Source organism: Arachis ipaensis, chromosome B06 (genome assembly GCF_000816755.2).
Source record: "Arachis ipaensis cultivar K30076 chromosome B06, Araip1.1, whole genome shotgun sequence".
NCBI classification, from domain to species: Eukaryota; Viridiplantae; Streptophyta; class Magnoliopsida; order Fabales; family Fabaceae; genus Arachis; species Arachis ipaensis.
The window spans coordinates 24,931,656-24,951,320 of NC_029790.2; the positions used below are offsets into that span (position 1 = coordinate 24,931,656).

At 33.9% G+C, this 19,665-nt stretch overlaps 1 protein-coding gene and 1 long non-coding RNA gene across 4 annotated transcripts; one reads left to right on the plus strand and one right to left on the minus strand.

Annotated features, from left to right (window-relative positions):
- LOC107647916 lies at positions 11,224–11,943 on the plus strand. Its single transcript, XR_001621665.2, has 3 exons — positions 11,224–11,371; positions 11,461–11,535; positions 11,650–11,943. It is a non-coding gene; the product is annotated as an uncharacterized LOC107647916 (long non-coding RNA).
- LOC107647915 (biotin carboxyl carrier protein of acetyl-CoA carboxylase) lies at positions 11,930–18,901 on the minus strand. 3 transcript variants are annotated; one of them, XM_016351967.2, is made up of 9 exons: positions 16,317–16,432; positions 15,567–15,767; positions 15,128–15,195; positions 14,624–14,677; positions 13,901–14,167; positions 13,725–13,787; positions 13,229–13,297; positions 13,076–13,121; positions 11,930–12,345 (listed from the first exon to the last, which is right to left on the minus strand). In XM_016351967.2, the coding sequence occupies exons 2-9, from the start codon at positions 15,760–15,762 to the stop codon at positions 12,284–12,286; spliced, it is 825 nt and encodes a 274-aa protein (XP_016207453.1). In that variant the 5' UTR covers positions 15,763–15,767; positions 16,317–16,432; the 3' UTR covers positions 11,930–12,283. The 3 variants fall into 3 exon arrangements, with proteins under 3 accessions (XP_016207453.1, XP_020959967.1, XP_016207451.1); XM_021104308.1 differs by lacking the exons at positions 15,567–15,767; positions 16,317–16,432 and adding an exon at positions 18,893–18,901; XM_016351965.2 differs by lacking the exon at positions 16,317–16,432 and having other exon boundaries at positions 15,567–16,296.

Here is a 19,665-nt window from a genome sequence, read left to right on the forward strand (position 1 = left end):
AATAGATCCTGCATGAAACCCCATGAACCTATATTGAATGCTTTTAAATAAGGACATATATGCTTATCTATTTTCATTCATTTCTCTCATGTTCTACAGCTTGCTTGGGGACAAGCAAGATTTAAGTTTGGTGTTATGATGACAAGTCATCTTATGCTAGTTTCACAAGCATTTTTCGCTAGTTTTCATTAGGTTTATGCACTTTCTTGCACAATAAGTAAGTGATTGGATTGGAATTTCATACATCACTTAGTTCAATTAGACATGGGTATTTATGTGCTTTTTTTACAAGATTTTATGCTAATTTTACTTGATGTTATGAATGATGCAATTACCTTGTAATTATAGCAAACCTTGATGCAATTGGTTGATTGATTATAGGTAAGAGGAAAGAGCAGAGGAAGAAGCAAAGCAGCGGAAGCAACGTTGGAAGAGAAGTGGAATTTGCTGCAAAATTCTGGTGCCAACGTTGGAGGGAACGTTGGTGAGCCAACGTTACCTCCAACATTTTCAATACAGTTTGCTTTCTGGAAATTGGAAATATTAACTATCACGTGCACACGTGGGTGACGCGCACGCGTGCATTGTGGAATTTTGATGATCCACGCGCACGCGTGAGTGACGCGCATGCGTGGGTTGTCCAACATTGGAGGGAACGTTGTTGGTCCAACGTTAAGACCAACGTGCGCGATAAACATTCAAAATATGGAGTTTTAAAAATTGGAATCCACGCGCACGCGTGGGCGACGCGTACGCGTGAGCGTGGAAGTTTGACAATCCACGCGCACGTGTGGGGGACGCGCACGCGTGGGTGACGCGCACGGGTGGGTATGCCAACGTTGCCACTCCAACATTGGGGAAAACTTCTTCGAAAAGCTTTCAAAATCTGGGAAGGGAAAAATTGCATCGACGCGTACGCGTGGGCGTGCAATTTGTCCTAGCCACGCGAATGCGTAGGCGACGCGCACGCGTGGAACGGCAAAAATGGCTATCCACACACACACGCGGCCAGGCGAACGTTGGTGCCCTAACGTTGAGTCAAACGTTGCTCTACACACCCAGATTCCAATTTTCCTTAAGAAAGCGTTGGACTCAATGTTTACCCTCAAACGTGGACTCCAACGTGGATATCAGAACTCTTCAATTGAGCACTCATCTCTTCTCAACAGGATTGGAGCCACTTCAACCCACTTCAACAAGGCCAAAAAGCCCAATCCAAGGACTTGAAGACTGAATTAGAAAGTGTATAAATAAGAAAGAATTTGATTTAGAGAAGAGGTTAGCAGATCTGAAATCTGAGAGGCTAGAGAGTCAGGCTCCCAATTGGGAAACTCTGCACTCAATTCTCTTTGTATTGTCTCTTCTGCATTTTTCTGCAACTTCTTTGTTTTCTGTTTTAATTGGAGCAATGATGAACTAAACCCCAAATTCATTAGAGGGAGGAGCTCTATTGTAATCTTAATGAATCAATGAAATTCTTCTTCTTCTCAATTCAATTGTGTAGCTATAGGATATCTTCTGCTTGGATTGTGAATTATTCACTCCAGAAGGGGGTTTAATTCAATTGAATGTGGGTGTGAGCCTCGGAAGGGGAATCACCTATATTTGAATTGGAGATCTATCCTTCACAATTCTCCTAACCAACACCATTCGGGAGGAATTGAGGTTTTGAGAATCTGTGTGACTTATGGATAAGAGAATGTGCTCTAACTCTTCTCATGACAATTAGATCAAGGAATTGGCAAGATTGATTGTGATTAGAGAGATTGGATTGCCAAGAAATTGGGATCCAATCAATTTCAATCCGCCATAGATCTACTCATATGATTGAGAAAGGAGTTGAGACTCAATTGGTTCATGATGGATTATGATATCTCCAATCCCTGATGAATCATTTTCTTTGAATTTCTTCAATTTAGATCTCTCTGATTTACTTTAATCTGCAATTGTTTACTGCTGTTTTGATCCCATGCACCCAATTCCCTTTATTATTCATGCAATTTAAGTTTCATTGTACTTTAGATTTTGCAATTTTAAGTTCTTGCATTCTAAGATTCAGTTATTTACATTTCTTGCAATTTAAGATTCAGCCCTTTTAGTTTCTTGCTCTTTAAGTTTCAGCAATTTACCTTTCTTGCCATTTAAGTTTCAGTCAATTTACTTTTAGCACTTTAATTTCTTGCAATTTATATTCTGTTAATCAATTTTCACTCAAAACACCAACTGTTAGCTTAACTAGACTCATCACCATACTAAAATTGCTTGATCCATCAATCCCTGTGGGATCGACCTCACTTTTGTGAGTTTTACTACTTGATGCGACCCGGTACACTTGCTGGTTAGTTTGTGTGGAATTGATTTTTCCTCATCAACAATCACATCCATTCTTTTGGATTACCATTCACGCAGTCAATATGAAAAGTAATTATTTTTACTGATATGTCGTTACATAATTAGATACATGTGTAAAATTACTTTACACTATCAGTACATCAAAATTAAATTCTAGATTCATTTAGGCACTGCCATGTCTAGTATTAGCACTTCGGTAATAATTAATTGAATTAGTAGATTAGTTTATTAATAATAAAGTGAATAATTTTTAGTATATTATTTGTGAGATGTTATATAGATTCTAAAATTTTTTCATATGTATTAATGACTTATTATAGACACTTGTTAAAAGATTTCTTTTAATTTTTTAAAATTAATAAATAAAAATAAGATGTGGACAAATATACTTATACTAACCTATTCCCATAATGTGAAAAAAAAATCCAACATGGTTTTGTCTATGGTGAAAAAAGTAGTAGCAAGATCTTAAAGGAACAGATAAGAATATTCCATTCTAGTGACTCTGATTGGAGCCGTATAAAGGGATTTAAATTTAAAAATTTGGCCCTCAACTTGTGCCAATAACAAAATACACCAGTTGAATTAAGCATAGCATTGATCATTTTTTGTAAACCACATGACAACAGAGTCAATTGCCAATAATATTAGCGTAAAAAATGCATAGTACCAGTTCTTCAACTTAGAGATTGTAATTGTCGGAAGTTAATTAGGACGAATGGGTTTGGTAAACAGGCTACCGCCGTGCGTGAGAGTAAGGGTGCTTGGCGAGGAAACAAAGTCATCGTCCTGTAAACATGCTAGTATGAATTAGTTGAATTATTTAATTAATTAATTATAACATGAAGTAACTAAAAAATAAGAGAAAAAAAATTATTGCTCAGGAATTCATAAGGAGACGGACAATTCACCGATGAAAATAGAGTTAGAGTCTACAGAAGCGATAGAGGAATTGGAGTTGTTGTACGGTCATTTGAGGAACTTCTTGAGGTGTTATCTTTTTCCTTGTTGGAATTTAGGAAGTCGACGAAGAAATCTTCTCTACTTCCATTAACGTCAAGAAGCTCAACGGTGGAGAAAGGGTTTCGGACGGTTTAGTTCACGGTGAAAACAGATTGAATTGGAGCCATTACCGTAGCGCCACAACAGGCGACAACAACGAAGAAGATAAGAGTCCTTGTGGCAGCGATAGCGCCAGCGCCGGAGGAGCTAGGCCGAGGCACCGACATACTAATTCAGGCACATTATTTTTATTCTCTTTATGTTGGACTTTGGTCCGCATCAAGTTTTTGGCGCTGTTGCCGGGGAATTGCAATGTGTTCTTGTTATTAGTTATTGTTAATATGTGAATATGTAAATATCTTGCTTTTTGTTTGTTTTCTTGATTTGTTTTAGTAGTTAAGAGTTTATTTTTCTTTGTTTCTTGATAGCTTTTGTTTTTATTTCCTCTTTTCGCTATAAATTCTCACCCTTTTGGCTTTGAGTTTGGTTGTAACTATGTTGTAGAAAATAAAAACTTCAATGATGGTTCGCATTGTGGATCGGAAAATCAGTTGTGGGAGGAGCCACGTTCATATGGACGACCTTCATGGCAACAACCTCCTCCGCCTTGTTATGAACACAACCCATCCCATAACGCATACCAATCCAATGGATATGGTGACCCTCCTTATGGTAATGAACCTTGACCACCATATGCCTATGAACTACCTCCTCAACCTCACCCTCAACCATATCACTCACAAGCCCTATTTTACTACCAAACACCTCCATATGATCTTAATCTATATCCACCATATCACCAACCATGTGTGCCTCAAGAATAACCATATGAGCCATATGAACCATACTTAGAACCACCACCATTCCAACATCAATACTCTCATAGACCTATTGAATCATCACCTCCATATACACCACCTCAATATTCCTACCCTTATGAACCACCTCTCTTGTATGAAAACCTTCTCCCAAATGTTGAACTCTTCTTTCCATCACAACTCTCCATGGATAATACTCTCCGCTCCTTTCTTCAAGAGCGAAGGGAGGCGAGAAAGGAAAAGCAGGAATCAATCAAGCAATACAATGCTATCATGGCTACCTTAGCGGAAACTTTAACCCGATTGGCCTCAATACGCTCTTGCAACAATCCAAGCACTTCCACGAATGAATGCGAAGAATCAATTTTAATTGAAGAATATGGAGTGGAAGAGAGCTTCGAACTTCAAGGGAAAGAAAAGGAGTTGAAGCATGAATTGCAACAAGTGGAGAAGGTTCAATGCATTGAATTTGAAGAAGTGGTTGAAAAGTTAGGAGGAGTTGAGCAAGAGGTGGATTCCAAGATTCAAGACACTTCCACTCACTACAATAAATATGGGCTTTAGCAACGTCAAATTTTGCAACGCCTTAAAACCATTCTCTTAGATAGTTTTAGACAACGGTTTTTTATAGCGTTACTGTTGAATTCAATTTTTCATTATTTTATAGCAACAAACTAAAACCGTTCTCTTTGACTATTTTAAAGAACGGTTTTATAACCGTTACCATGATTTGGTTTTAAGCAACGATTTTTTTTGTTGTTTAAATAATTGTACAAAAGAAACGCATAAAAATCGTTGCCAAAATGCTACACTTTAAAATCGTTCTATTAGATGGTCTTAGACAACGGTTTTTACAGTGATGCTATTGAAGTTCAATTTTTCATTACGTTATAGCAACAAAATAAAACCGTTCTTTTTGACTATTTTAAAGAACGGTTTATAACCATTACAACAATTTTTTATCAAATAATAATTTTAAATTTAAAAATAATTAAAAATTATATATAATTTTTATAATAGTTGGAGTTTAAATTAATTAGGATTTTTATATAATTTTTATTATAATTGAATTTTTGTATAATTAAAATTATAATTTTGATAATTGAAAAATAAGAAAGAATTGTATAATTTAATTTAAGTAACTTTTATTATGAATAATTTATGATTTAATTCGAGTTCCTTATTTTTAGAAAATAATCTATTAAGAATGATTAAATTAATTTTATAAATACTTTGAATTTAAATTAATTAATATTTTTGTATATTTTTATTGTAATTGGTTATTTATATAATTTGAAATTAAAATTTTGGTGATAAAAAAGAAATAAAGAGTTAAATAATTTAATGGGGAAGAAGGAAAGGGAAGAAAGAAGGGACGACACCGCCTAAGATCGCCACCATCGCTGTCGCCGGGAGAGAGGGGAAGAGCTGCATCCGAGACAAGGAGAACCAGAGGGACCGTCGCCGCCATCATCGTGCGTCACCATTGAGCACACAAACGAAAGGTTAGATATGGTTATGACTTAGACTCTTATTATGTGATTTTAAAGTATCCTAGTTTATTTGACTTCTAAAATCTCTTTTATAGGTCACAAATATGTATGAATGTTATAGAATACTTTAAAAATCAAATTTGATGGTAAATATTCATTTAGTTTTCTTTAGTAATTTGATTCAAATAATTAAGGTTATTTATTGACACTAAATTAAAAAAATAGTTGGAATATTAATTTTAATGCAACATGAGAAAATTATTGTAAATAAAAAAACATATAACTACAGAAAACTATTGTCAAAAGTCACAAAAAGAATGGTTTTAAAACCGTTGCCAAAAAACGACACCAATAGTAACGCTTTAAAACCATTGTCTTAGACAACTATTAAATGGCAATGGTATTAAAATCGTTGCCAAAAAAACGACACCAACGGTAACGCTTTAAAACCGTTGGCTTTGTGAATAATAAAACTACAACAGTTTAAAACCGTTGCCTATTCAATTATAGTTTTAAACCATTGGATCATGAAAGAGAATGGTTTAAAATCGTTCCTTATCGAGTAACGGTTAGAAACCGTTGTTTAAAATTTTCTTTTGAAACCGTTGTCTATACCAATAACTTTGGCAACGGTTTTTTTGTTACCGTTGCCTTAGGTAAAAAACCGTTGCCTTTGAGCATTGGCAACGGCCGCATATACCACAGGTAAAAAACCGTTGCCAAAGCGTTGCCTAAAGTTTTGGGAACGGTTTTTCAATCTACGGCAACAGTTTTTTACCGTTGCGAAAATCCTTATTTGTTGTACTCCAACTAATGGTCTTGTTGAGATTGTTGAACTTTCCTCCATGAAGTGTGAGATTGATGTTAAAGAGGACTGTGTACAACCTCCGAGACATGACTTGAGTAATGAGGAAGAGTTAGAAGAAGTTAGTGAACAAGGAATAGAACTTGAGAAAGCTTGTCAAGAGGTGAAGGTTATCCAAGAGGAGCAAAAGGGAGTGGAGATCACATCGCTAAAGCCGTTGGAAGCCTCTCTTCCTAAGTCACCACCATCTGTCACATCATTTGCGTGGGTAAAAATCTTGTCCTTTAGCTTTATTGGCCCACTTGAATACGGTTTGCTAGAAACGGATGGTCAACTTAGAGCTCTTTGTGGATTAAAGAGCAAGAGACAAATAGTTAGTGGTTGGCAATATAAATCAAGGCTCACTAGGGTTGAAACCTCAAGGTTTGGGTCCCAAGGTTGGCCGAATGCTCAATTGAATGGATTTAGGAGGGCTTTGGCATTTAAGTGAGAATTCTGAAGTCTTGTCACCTGGATGGAACCATGAGAATCAACTAGAAGATGAGTGCAAAAACAAAGTTTAGAATCCCGGTATACAACAGAGGATCAATTTTGGGAGCTCTTAACTTGTTTCAAACTTCATCAAAGCTTGGCTTACATCAATTGGAATCATAGAGAGTATTGGAAGTCCAAGCATTGGTGGAAGTATAAGGATGAGTTCAAGCACAAGCCTCCATGACAAGAGCTCACTAAAATGTCCAACTTAAGGATAATAAAGAAAAGTGTTAGGTGGTCATAACAGATTTCAGATGACAAAATCTTTGAGATGTTAGCAATGAGATTGACTTTGGTCAGTCAGATGCCCAATGGGCCAACCTGTTGATGCTCGCCTGCAATTGTTTATTGGTTCTGAGTGTCATACGAAATAGTTTGCTTTGTGATAATCTAAAGCAAAGAACCTCACTATTTGCAAAATGACGTCATTCAACCCAAACTTTTAGCAGATTTGGTGGATGCTTACAATGATCCATCGATTAAGCTATCCCAGAGCCTGAGCTATGTGAGTATTGACTTGTTTCTGGTAGTTATCGCATTTGAGTTATTAGCATTTATTATTAAGGGTCAATTTTCCAGCATTATTTAACATTTAAGCATTGTGTTTTTATCTTTATGGATTGAAATAGGAGTATGTGGACCACGGAGATTTGCTTTTGTTGTATCGCTTGGTAGTATTGTCATCAGTTTTTTAAAAAAGATTGGAATAATTTTCACCAGTTGTTGTTATGACACTGCATCATACACATTTCATGTCTTTACTTTTTGTCATAGTGATTATCTCGCACCAGTAACCTTTCTCAAATTCATTATTTACATACACTAGTTTAGTTTACCCACACTAGTAACCTTTCTCAAATTTATTAAATCATACACAATTTTAGATTTACTGCATTATTTTTCAACTTAAATTATTACAACATTTGATTGAAAATAGAAAGTTGCACGGGTAAACTCTGATATTGCACATTATAATTAAACCTGAAATGATTCTTTTGTTTAGAAATATATTTCTATGAATAATGCTCGACATTCATGTAAAAACTCTAACCAAGTCATCCAAGCACTTTTTTGTTAACGCGCCTCTCCCCTCTCTTTAAGTTACGTGAAATACACGCGCGCCCCCTTCCCCCTCCTATTAATTCGCATAAAGCTTCTTCTTCTTCAACGTAAACATTCTTAAACGTTAACGATCTAATTGCAATTTTCAGATCTGCTCTGCTGCTGCGTCGTTCTTCTTCTTTTTCTTCTCTGCTGCTCGTCGCTCTTCTTCCTATTCTTCTTCGTTTTCTTTCTTCGATCTGTGGATTTCAATAGGCTATCAAAACAATGAAGGATTCAACTTCAAATCAGTTGAATGAGAGCGATTTGAATTATTCTTCTGAAAAGAATCAAGTAGACGAGGTTTAGATTATTTTTTGAATCGAATTGAATGGAATGCAATTGCTAAATTGAATTGAATGGACGCAGGTGTTCTGAATTGAATTGAATTGATAATTTCTAAATTATAGACACATGTGTTTTGAATTTGATTTTATATAATGGATAATGTTTCGTTCAGTTAGTACTATACAATTATTTCACCTTAATAACGTGTTCGGTTCGTTATGCAGAAAGCTGTTTTGAATTTGATTTTATATAATGGATAATGTTCCGTTCATTTAGTACTATACAATTGTTTCACCTTAATAACATGTTCAGTTCATTCTGCAAACCAGGTGTGTTGTGGATGAACAATTTGTCCCAAAGGTCGAGATGACTTTCAAGACACTAGAAAAAACTAGAAAGTTCTACAAAAATTATTCCAAATTTATTAGTTTTTCTACCAAAATAAGGAACACGACTCGAAAGGGAGACGAGATTAAGAATCAACTAATTTAATTTAATTACATATCGTGTGTCTTCTCTCTCTTGATATATTTGATCAGATGGGATCCTTTTGTCTTCTGCGTTTCTCCTTTTACAAGTAGAGATATTTTGCAGCACCGAGTTTATTTGCTTATTTACTCTTTTTGAAATATACAGCTAATTCCTATGTTTTGTATTTGCTTGTCTTTTTATTAGTGAAATGAAAGAATAAAGCTTACTATGGAATATTTGGATGCTAGAATGGCTAACTTACTTTAATTTCTTGATCACTATAAGGCAAGCTATGGTCGAAAACAAGAAGATGATTGAAACATTACTACTAAAGATAAGTTGATTACAAATATAAAATATGATATATCATTAAGAGAAGATTACAACAATAATAACAGTTATTACTCATTACATTGATAAAGGAAGGCGTCCACCTCACACGCTTAGTGTAATGGTGGGAGGCCTTATCGCTTTAATTAGCATTGTATTATTTCCACAACTTTATGAAATATGAGATCATAAAATCTTTATAGCGCAGCTTCTACTTTTTTGTCACTATCATCTTTTTTATTTTTGTTGCAAGAACAAAAAAATTTAGTCAATACTTTACTCAATACATCGGTAAGTATAAGCATGCATATTATAATCAAGTGAATTAAAATAATCAACTCCAATGAATCAAACTCCATTCATTTTGAATAAAACATGTTAAACATTCAATCAGAAAGGAAAATATTTCTGCATGCAAAAGAACTCAACTAAACACTTAACAATTAGGTGAATCAAAATCAGCAATTCCAATGAACCGATCTCCATTCATGTTTTGAATAAAACGTGATAAACATTTAATCAGTAAGAAAAATATTAGTGTATACAAAAAAATTTAACTGAACACTTAACAATCAAGTGAATCTAAATCACCAATTCCAATGAACTGATCTCCATTCATATTTTGAATAAAACATGATAAGTATTCAATCAACAAGAAAAACATTTCTGCATGAAAAAAACTCAACTGAACACTTAACAATCAAGTGAATCTAAATCACCAACTCTAATGAACCGAACTATATATCACAGAATAATAACACATTTCCATTCGTATGCTCTAGTTACGCAAAAAAATGGAATCAGAATAACTCGATCTACTAAACGAAGCAACTCAAACCACTAAACCTTAAATCGATCTAGGAGAAACGCGAGATTGCGAGATTTTCAATGAATAGTAGTTTATCTCATACCTTTCCCAGTCTCTGTTCTTGTTTTGTTTGTTTTTTCTTTTTTCTTTCGAAACCTTCTTGCGATTCTTTAGTAAAAGCAGTTTTTACAGAGAATACGAACGAGCTTTGAGAGATTTTGAGAGAGATTTGAACTCCAGTAGCAGTTTCGAGGTTGAAGAAGGAAGTTTCATATTCAAGGCGCGAATGAGTATACTAACGTTTTGGAGGGTTTGGACGCGTGTAATACACACTCATTTAATGGGATTGGATTTTTTAGGTGTTGGGCCAGTTTGGATGGACTTGAAGGAAAAATTACATGGAAAAAAAAATCTTGAAATATCTTACATGTTAGTACTAGAATCCACCGTGAATTAATAAAGGAAATGTGATAAAGGAAACACCCAACTATATGAGCATGGAGATTACAAGATAATTTTTTAATTGAACATGTCAATTATTCAATCCACGGTTACTTTCTTTTGGTTTAACAACATAAAGTCTTCTTTGGGCATGTAGTACATACCATTATCGAATTACAATAACAAAGTTTCACAAAGCAGGATAATCAAGTCCAATGAGTAAGTTAAAATGGACTTGTTGTGGCAAGTACTTCATTTGGATTAAACCTGACATGTGAATTCATATCACATTTTTCTATAGGTGAGAATTGAAGTACGAATACAAAATTACTCTATCGAACTCATGTCCATCCTCCGAGAATTGTCCATCCCCAATGTCGCTCCAGGCCGCTTGAGAAAAGTCTTATCAGTTGCGCTAAGCAAAGAAGCACTGACAAAAAATAATGAGATACATTTCTTGAAGTGCACTCATTAGTATTAACGGGAAAGCAAGAACTATACACAAAAATAGTCAATACTCATGTTAAATTATGGATAGTCTAACCTTGTTTGACATGTCCGCAAAAAGTTGCAGCTTTCATGTCATCATCATAACTTCCCCTTGTTGTGCCTATTATGTCGGTCGTGCAGATTCAGATGGCAAGATAGTCGATTATGCCCAATCTGCTGACGCATACCGCACCTCTTATTGGGCATCCTTTCTTTGACACTTTGCATGACGATTAATTTGGGGATCTCTAACACCCCCCTCAAGTGAAGAACAGATTTCTATACATTTAATTTAATCATTAAAGATATGCTCACTAGATACAACTTTAGGATATCTTTGTTATTTATTTATTTATTTATTTTTACCAGGACATTGGCAGAAATGGATGCTAAATTCACACCTATTGATACAAAGGGCTTTCAGACACTTGTTCAATTGGTACACTTCTAATTATACACTTTCCAAACCTAGTCATGAAACAATCTTATATAATAAATTGACACTTGACAACGACAACTTAATTGCAGAAGGACAGCACCATGAGAGATAGTTTTGATCTGTATAGTGGATTATTCTTGCATAACAGATTTGCTAGACAAGAGGTATGGATCTCAAATCTTTTCAAGTAAGCTGTATTAGAGAGGAAAGAAATAATCATTCATTCTATCAAGCAATAAACCACATAAATAAACTCATCCATCGTGCCAATTATGCAGCTGGAAAACCTTGAACATGCCCTACACAAAGTGAAAGAGATGCTGGTTCAAAGGATTAGTGATGTCCTGAGTACAGAGAAGACTGCATAATTCTTTAGTAAAGTTTGTGTAGGTATAATAATCTCTTTATACCAAGGGAGTAAAATAGTGATTTCCCGCTTTGATTAATGGGGCTCATTAAGATTTCATAATCTCTTAACTTTTATGGGTATTCATTTCTTGGACACTAAAATGCCTTCTTAGTGGTGGAGATCAATCAATTTCATTTATAATATAATAATTTGTTCACAATCATCCCGCTGTATTAAGAACTATATATGGACACAGTAGATGTGATCAGTGATCAGTAGGTTATTTATGTGCTCTGACATCATTCAGCAAAAGGAAATGTTTGCACATTGTTGCAATGCTGGTTCAAATATCTCTAAGCAAGCTAAAGCACTATAGAACTAGAAGTTGCCTTGTAATGTCTATTTTTTCTACAACTCGTGCAAATTCTTATAAAGGATTCCTTGCCCAATATAGCAGTACCATTCATTATTTCTTGACTTATTTGCGGCCGAAAAGAAAGAATAACCAGACTACAAATGAATTTGTCATATCAGCTGCTCAACAAATGATGCCACATGACTCATCACTTGATATTCTGGAATGAAGGCAAGACAGCCATAAGAGGATCTCCATAACCAACAGCCTCTGTAAATCATAAACAGAAAAACAGTAAGAAATTCATCACAACTATGAATATCAAACTGCACCTTAGTCTTGGTGGTTGCAAGTTGCAAGTTGCAACTAGGCACTAGGCAGGATGCAGGAAATCATGAATAACAATCAAAAGGACATTGGAGAGGTAGATCATAACCATTAAGTTAGTCAGCAACCCTGAAACTCGTACCCCCAGCAGTAGACTTTTATGGTAATTTACTAATTTATAATGAACCATGTTAATCTTGATTATCATTTAAAAAGTACAAGCGAAAGAACAGGCACACAGTTTGTAAAGTGTGTTTAGTTTCACTAATGTCTTTGATGTAGAAGAATTCAAGATCTTCATGGATAAGATGTGACTTTGTCAGTTAACACGGGAAAAGATTTTAGGCTAGTACCAACCATAAATTCTTCAATATCTTAAATAGTCATTTTTAAAGTTAGGCTAGTACCAACCATATCCATCCAAGTTACTAGAATATCTTACACAAAGGTGGGAAAAGGTTGAGTACTAAGTATCTCATAAGATGGTAGAATTCAGTGTAGAAAAACAAGTTTAGGACCCTTTTTCTCCAGTCTTGATCTATGGATTTTGTCATCATTACTTACTGGAAGGAAACTTAAAAAGTGTCTTTATTTCAAATCCAGCTGAATCGCATTTCTACTACTACTATCTCAAAAGTCGTATATTATATAACTTAATTCCGGTGGACACTACCTCCATCCTGAAAGAGTAGCTTGAACACCTCTCCAGACACATCTGACTGCAACATTTAAATTTAACCCAAAAAAAAAAGATAAAAAGAGAAACGGTCAGTAGGAAGTAGACATTTCAGAATTACTCACAATTAAAGAGGCTAAGAAAAATCACCTTAACAGGAAGTGAAGTGCCAAACTGATCCAGATACCCTATTACTTGGCCTTCTTTGATGTAATCACCCTGTATATTTCAAAATTAAAAAGCAAAACAGAAGGAAAAGAGAAGATATTAGTGCTGAATCAGGAACATGGTGATGAAAGTGATTTGTAATCGTCAAACGAACTTTAGACCCACAAAAATCATGACTATGCAACTATATGACAGCATATATATAATTAACTTAGTAGAAAATATAACTCAGTTATATTTGTATTCCCAGGATAAAATATATCATTTATATCTTTCATTCATAAGTTTGTATGGAAAGAAAGGCCAATTTGTTAGAACATACTACAAATTTTCCAAATTATGGATCAACTTAGAGAGCCTAAGATACATTTCATTGATGTAGTTTCCACAAACAAAATCATCAGTCATAAACTCATAATTGGTTGATTACTTAGAAACAGAATGGTGGAGGATGGAGAAAGCGGTATGCTAAATGTACCTCTTTACAGATAGGAGGCTGCTTCTTCCCTTTCACTGTCCTACCTCTTCGGAATGAACCAACCTGAAAAAAGAGACAGACAAATGAAAATAAAAATCCACTCAAACTCTACAAGGCTTAAGTAGACAATAATAAACCAGTAAAAGCAGAGTTCAGCGGAAAACAGTTAAAGATACCGTCGGGGATGACACGAGGACATAAGTATTGGGACCAGAAGCATCCAGTGCTGCTAACTTTGATGACTTCACGGTGGCATCATTCAGAAATGGATTGGTCTTCCCTGGAGATGATTTTGGTGGTTGTGGTGATGGTGCTGGGGTAGCAGGTGCTGATTCCACCATGGGTTTACTCGGAACATGTGGTGCTGTAGTTGGTGAAATGTTGGATAAAGGAGCTTTGACTACTCCAATGTTGCGTTTCATATGCATCTCAAACTCTCCAACCTATCAAAATAAAAGTCAACTAAGGTCATAAACAAACTGATACAGAACTCTCTTCCATGTAAAAGGAAAAATGCGTTATATGTTCAGATAGGATTTTAGTCTCAAAAAGCATCACTACCTGAAATGGACAAAAGCTCCATTATCCAATAACTTGCCAAAAGATATGTTGAGTAAATCAAATTTATTGCATTCATCAAAAAGCTTCATCACACGCAGCATATTAGAGGACTATATTCATATGGCCAACATCATTTTTTGACATGCTGCATTATATTACATATTTCAATAGAAAATCCCAAATAATTTCATACCAAACAATTAGACACAGTAAAAGGGAAAGCAGAAAACCATACCCTCTTATATAGCCTATAAGATACAGTCTGACATTCATTTCATTTATACTGAAAGTGATTTCAAATTTTACAAGAGCGGAAAACAAGAGACAAGAAAGGTCACCTTTACTTTCAATTCAGCAATCTGAGTCTCATCACATACCTCTGTGACCAAAGCCTGATCATAACCAAATGAGACATATTCCATGTCAGGGAAGGAAGAGTTACAAAGATAATGATAGATTGTGAATACAATCGTTGTCAAACCTAAGCTCTGTCATATGTCGAAAAGACATCTCATGCAACATATAACTTTGTATCATAGGATAATGAAAAAAAAAATGCCGATGCCCAGTCATGTTTGTGGTTCAGATTTCAGAATACTTCTAGGGGATTTTTAGAAGTTTAGAACCATACTGGGACATGGCTATTTCATAAACGCAATTCTGTAGATTGGACAAAAGTCATCAATTGCAAGGAAAAAGTATCTTATCCAATGTCCTGCTAAAAGCTTACATAAAGCTTTTTTATTTGTGGCCACATTATTGCTGATTACCATCGAGTATATAATTATCAAGAATCAGAGAAATGAAATGTCAAGAAAATTAAAGGATGGATGGCTGTAGACCTCAAATCCATAAGGAAAACTCGCAGCTTGCGAAGGATTTTTCTCCATAGGAAAGCTTTGCAAGGAAGCTACATCATCATAGCATGATTATCAGGCCTTTAAAAGAAAGAATGTCAAGAAGCAAACTACTTTAACCGCCACCTTTTTCAGAGTATAAAAGAGTTATAACATGTAACTTCCGAGAACTAATTCTTGGTTAGAACATTAACCTTCAGCAGTAACATACCGTACTTTGCATTCATATATTTGTGAACTTTCAATTTCAATAACGATAGTAATGGAACAGTTCCTTCATCTATTTCTTTTCAATACAAATATAAAACTGTAGAACTTGTACAATTGATAAAATAACTGCTATAAAAGTTTGAAATCTTCAACCAACAGCCATGATGAACAAAGACAAGTACACGATTCATTTAAATACAAAAAAATAACCCACCATCAGACTTGGAGAGGCTGATGGGTTCAGCTGTTTTCTGACATGATACTTGTGTTCGTTTCCACTTGGCGGAACGAGAATCCATGTGCTTCTCACCCATGGTTAAGCTCTGAATCAAAAGCCTACTTTCAGAGCTCCTTCCAGCATTGTGGATGGTAAAACCAGAATTCTGAAGTGAGGGCTGAATACGGGACATGGTGCCTATGGGAGCCAAAGTTAAAATATAATGATTAAAGTATCTAGTTGCAATTCTTTCCATTCCAATCATCACGTATGCATTGATAGTAAGAAATAGATGCATGCATACATAATATGGAAACAACAACACCTAAAGTGATGGTAACTTAACAAACAAACATAAAAGGTTAAATTCACAAAATTATACATTGTAATAAGCCAAATCTAAAGCAATGGACCGCTAAAGAAAGCTAAACCAATTACAAAACTAATTAGCTCTGAAATGAAAAAAAAAAAAAAAAAACATTACTACTATATTAATCCAACAGAACCTGAGTTCAGAACTAAATCCAAAATCAATAATATATTAAGTTCATACACGATTCGATTCCGATCAAATATATATTGATTTTCACTTTGTTTTCCCTAAAAAAAACAATCAAAGATGAAATGCTATAACAGCGAGATTAAAGATCACAAAGAAAACAGGAGAGAGCTGGCAAAAAAAAAATCAAAATATGAAACACATTCAAAGAGAGAGAGAGAGAGAGAGAAGAGAGTGAAAATTAATACTGAATGTAAGAGAGAATGGAGCGAAGGAATTGAGATTTTGCAGAAAAATGCAGAGAGCGATGAAATGGTGAAGAGTGTTAATAAGGTTTTAAACGTCTTTCTCTCTTAGGTGTTTGCTAGGGTACGGTTATAAATTCATACCTATCGATATAATTAAAATGTGGACAAACTAAAATACGATATGTGGATTATATTTTTCACATCAATAATTAATTTTTCTTTTTTAAAATATATATTATATCAATTATTTTACTAAACTATTCTTATATTTTAATAAAAATAAAAAATATTTTTTATTTAATATTATAAAAAGACTAAAATATCTTTTTTTACATTAAACAAAAATTATTTTAATTTTTTAATTTAATCAAAATTTAATTAACTTTAATTTTATAATTTTAAATTAAAATTAATTTAAAAATCAAAATCAAAATACATCTCATTATTCATATACATTGAAAAATTAATTCATTGATCATGAACCCTAATCTAATCTCTCTTATCCTAATTCATACCAAAAAGAATACATCTAAACAATTTTTCTTCATCATTGAATAATAATCTACCAATAAAATACAACGTCAACGGCACGCGAATCAACGAAATCAGTTACGATAAGATCTTCAACTTGACACATTTCAGCTTCTCATCGAGTAAAAACAAGTTCACAGTGGTTGGTTGCAACACAATTGGAGAAGTAGTACAGTATAATATTATAGAGAGAAGAAACTATGCCACTGGGTGCTTTTCAGTGTGCCTCAGTGTTAATGAAACAACTAGCGAGATCTGCACCGGCTTCGGTTATTGCCAGAGCCCAATACCGGCGAATGGCCTATCGGATATTGGTATTGGATCTTATAGTAGTGGTGCTGACAGCTACAATGCCGTTTTTTCCTTCATCAACCCCTGCGGCTATGCGTTTACGGCGGAGGATGGAGCCTAAATTTTTTTTTCATCATTGAATATCAATCTACCGATAAAATACAACTTCATTCCTAAAATGATGAAGAAAAATTGTTTAGATGTGTTCTTTTTGGTATGAACTGGGGTGAAAAAGATTAGATTAGGGTTCATGATCAATGAATTAATTTTTCAATGTATATAAATAATGAAATGTATTTTGATTTTGATTTTTAAATTAATTTTAATTTAAAATTATAAAATTAAAGTTAATTAAATTTTGATTAAATTAAAAAAATTAAAATAATTTTTGTTTAATGTAAAAAAGGATATTTTAGTCTTTTTGTAATATTAAATAAAAAAATATTTTTTTTATTAAAGTATAAGGATAGTTTAGTAAAATAATTGATATGATATATATTTAAAAAAAAAAAAATTAATTATTGATGTGGAAAATATAATCCACGTGTCGTGTTTTAGTTTGTCCACATTTTAATTATATCGATACGTATGAATTTATAATCGTACCGTAACAAACACCATATTTTAAGATCCCAAAACTAACCCCGGGCAGAATTATACAGAGATTGAAAAAGAGAAGACTAAGGGAGCACCAAAATAAATTGAACACATCAACACAGCATCATAAATTTCCTCATTCGATGCTGCCTGTCCTCAACAAAAATAAATAACTGCCCAGCCGAGTCACAGGAAACTCTTCGTAACTGACTCATTTTTAAGAGAGAGAAAACTAAAAAAGAATTCGAAATTTTCGAAGAAATGAAAACAATGAGAATCAGATTAGGTGGCACTTATTTTAGTAATCACCAATAATTGGTAAGTATGTACCTAATCCCATGGCTAGGACCACAAGTGACACCATCTATGTCCACGTTTGCAGTGCCGGGTCCAATTGAAATGCGGTCATCACCTGCTCAAAATTAGTCAAATAATTAATAATGTTATTATCATAATAAGCTGTATAATTATAGTAAGTAGAAGATTGCTGTTTTTAATTATATGCATGATTACTATTGCTTATCATGGTATTGTATATTCCAACAGCCTTTAGAGTTTTCAACATGGATACCATCAGTGTTGGGGCTGAGTTTAGGTGAAGAAATGGACAGCCTATCTATTTGTACTATAAAAAAGGATATTTTAGTTTTTGTAATATTAAATAAAAAAATATTTTTTATTTTTATTAAAGTATAAGGATAGTTTAGTAAAATAATTGATATGATATATATTTAAAAAAAAATTAATTATTGATGTGGAAAATATAATTTACATGTCGTGTTTTAATTTGTTCATATTTTAATTATATCGATACTTATGAATTTATGATCGTACCGTACCAAACACCTCTTTCTTATTGCCGTGCGCTTCGATATCTTCGCCTTCCCTCTTGTTGCTAACATGCGCCTTGCATGCATGCTCCTCTTAATTTATTTATTTTCTTGGTGAAACTCAAATATGTTTATGAGTTAAATTAATGATTAATCATGGACATAAAATAATATGCAGACTCAACTTCAATTATTTTCGTATCTAGTTGAATATTTGAAAAACGTTAAATAATAATTTAATTAAATATATTAAATAATTTAATAATTTTTATAAGTAAATATAAATTTTCACAAAAAAAAACCGGTCACTTAAATATACGTACGTACTTTTATTTTGGATGGACTGGTTTCAGGTTTCTACTCCAAAGTAAAAACTGTATCAAATAAACTTTTTGTCTACTTCTAATTTGGTAGGTTTATTCAACACCCACCGCTTTATATTGCAGCCAAGAGTTACAAGCACAAACTAAGAGAAGCACATATTCATAATTATTGCTTCAAAAAGGAAAGGATACTTCTCAGGTGGATTCATGGTCAAGTAAACTATGTGAAGAATGAAATAACAAAATAAAACAAGGCGTACAGTTGTTGCACCCAAATAATTATACAAATAATTGCCCTCTTTAACTCTCTGTTGACCAGGTACGTCGAATATCAGGATGAAGAGAGCAAGCAAAGCAAAGTATGGAACAACCAAGCCGTCGCGACATATCAGAGGGAACATGGAGAGCATGGCAAATTGCATGAACCACTTAAAAATAAAAGGTTCTTCCATGGCCAGTAGGCTTGCAGGAAGTGGCAGCAAAATGGACTTCTCATGCACTGTAAGGCACCATGCATACACTCGTAAGATATTTTCAACAAAATGATCGCAATTTGGCATTGTGAAAAAAAATATGTTACAAACCTTGAAAAGAAAACAAGTAGAATGCAAATGAACAATTTAGCAGCCCATAGAGGAAACCTCGATTACTTGGAGATTTTATTTGTTGAATTATGGAAAAGTATACGTTACCAAGAGAGAGTCTGCCAACTATTACCAACACAAATTAAAAAAAAATTAAAATAAATTTAAATGGCTAAATTAGGTTTAATGTGGG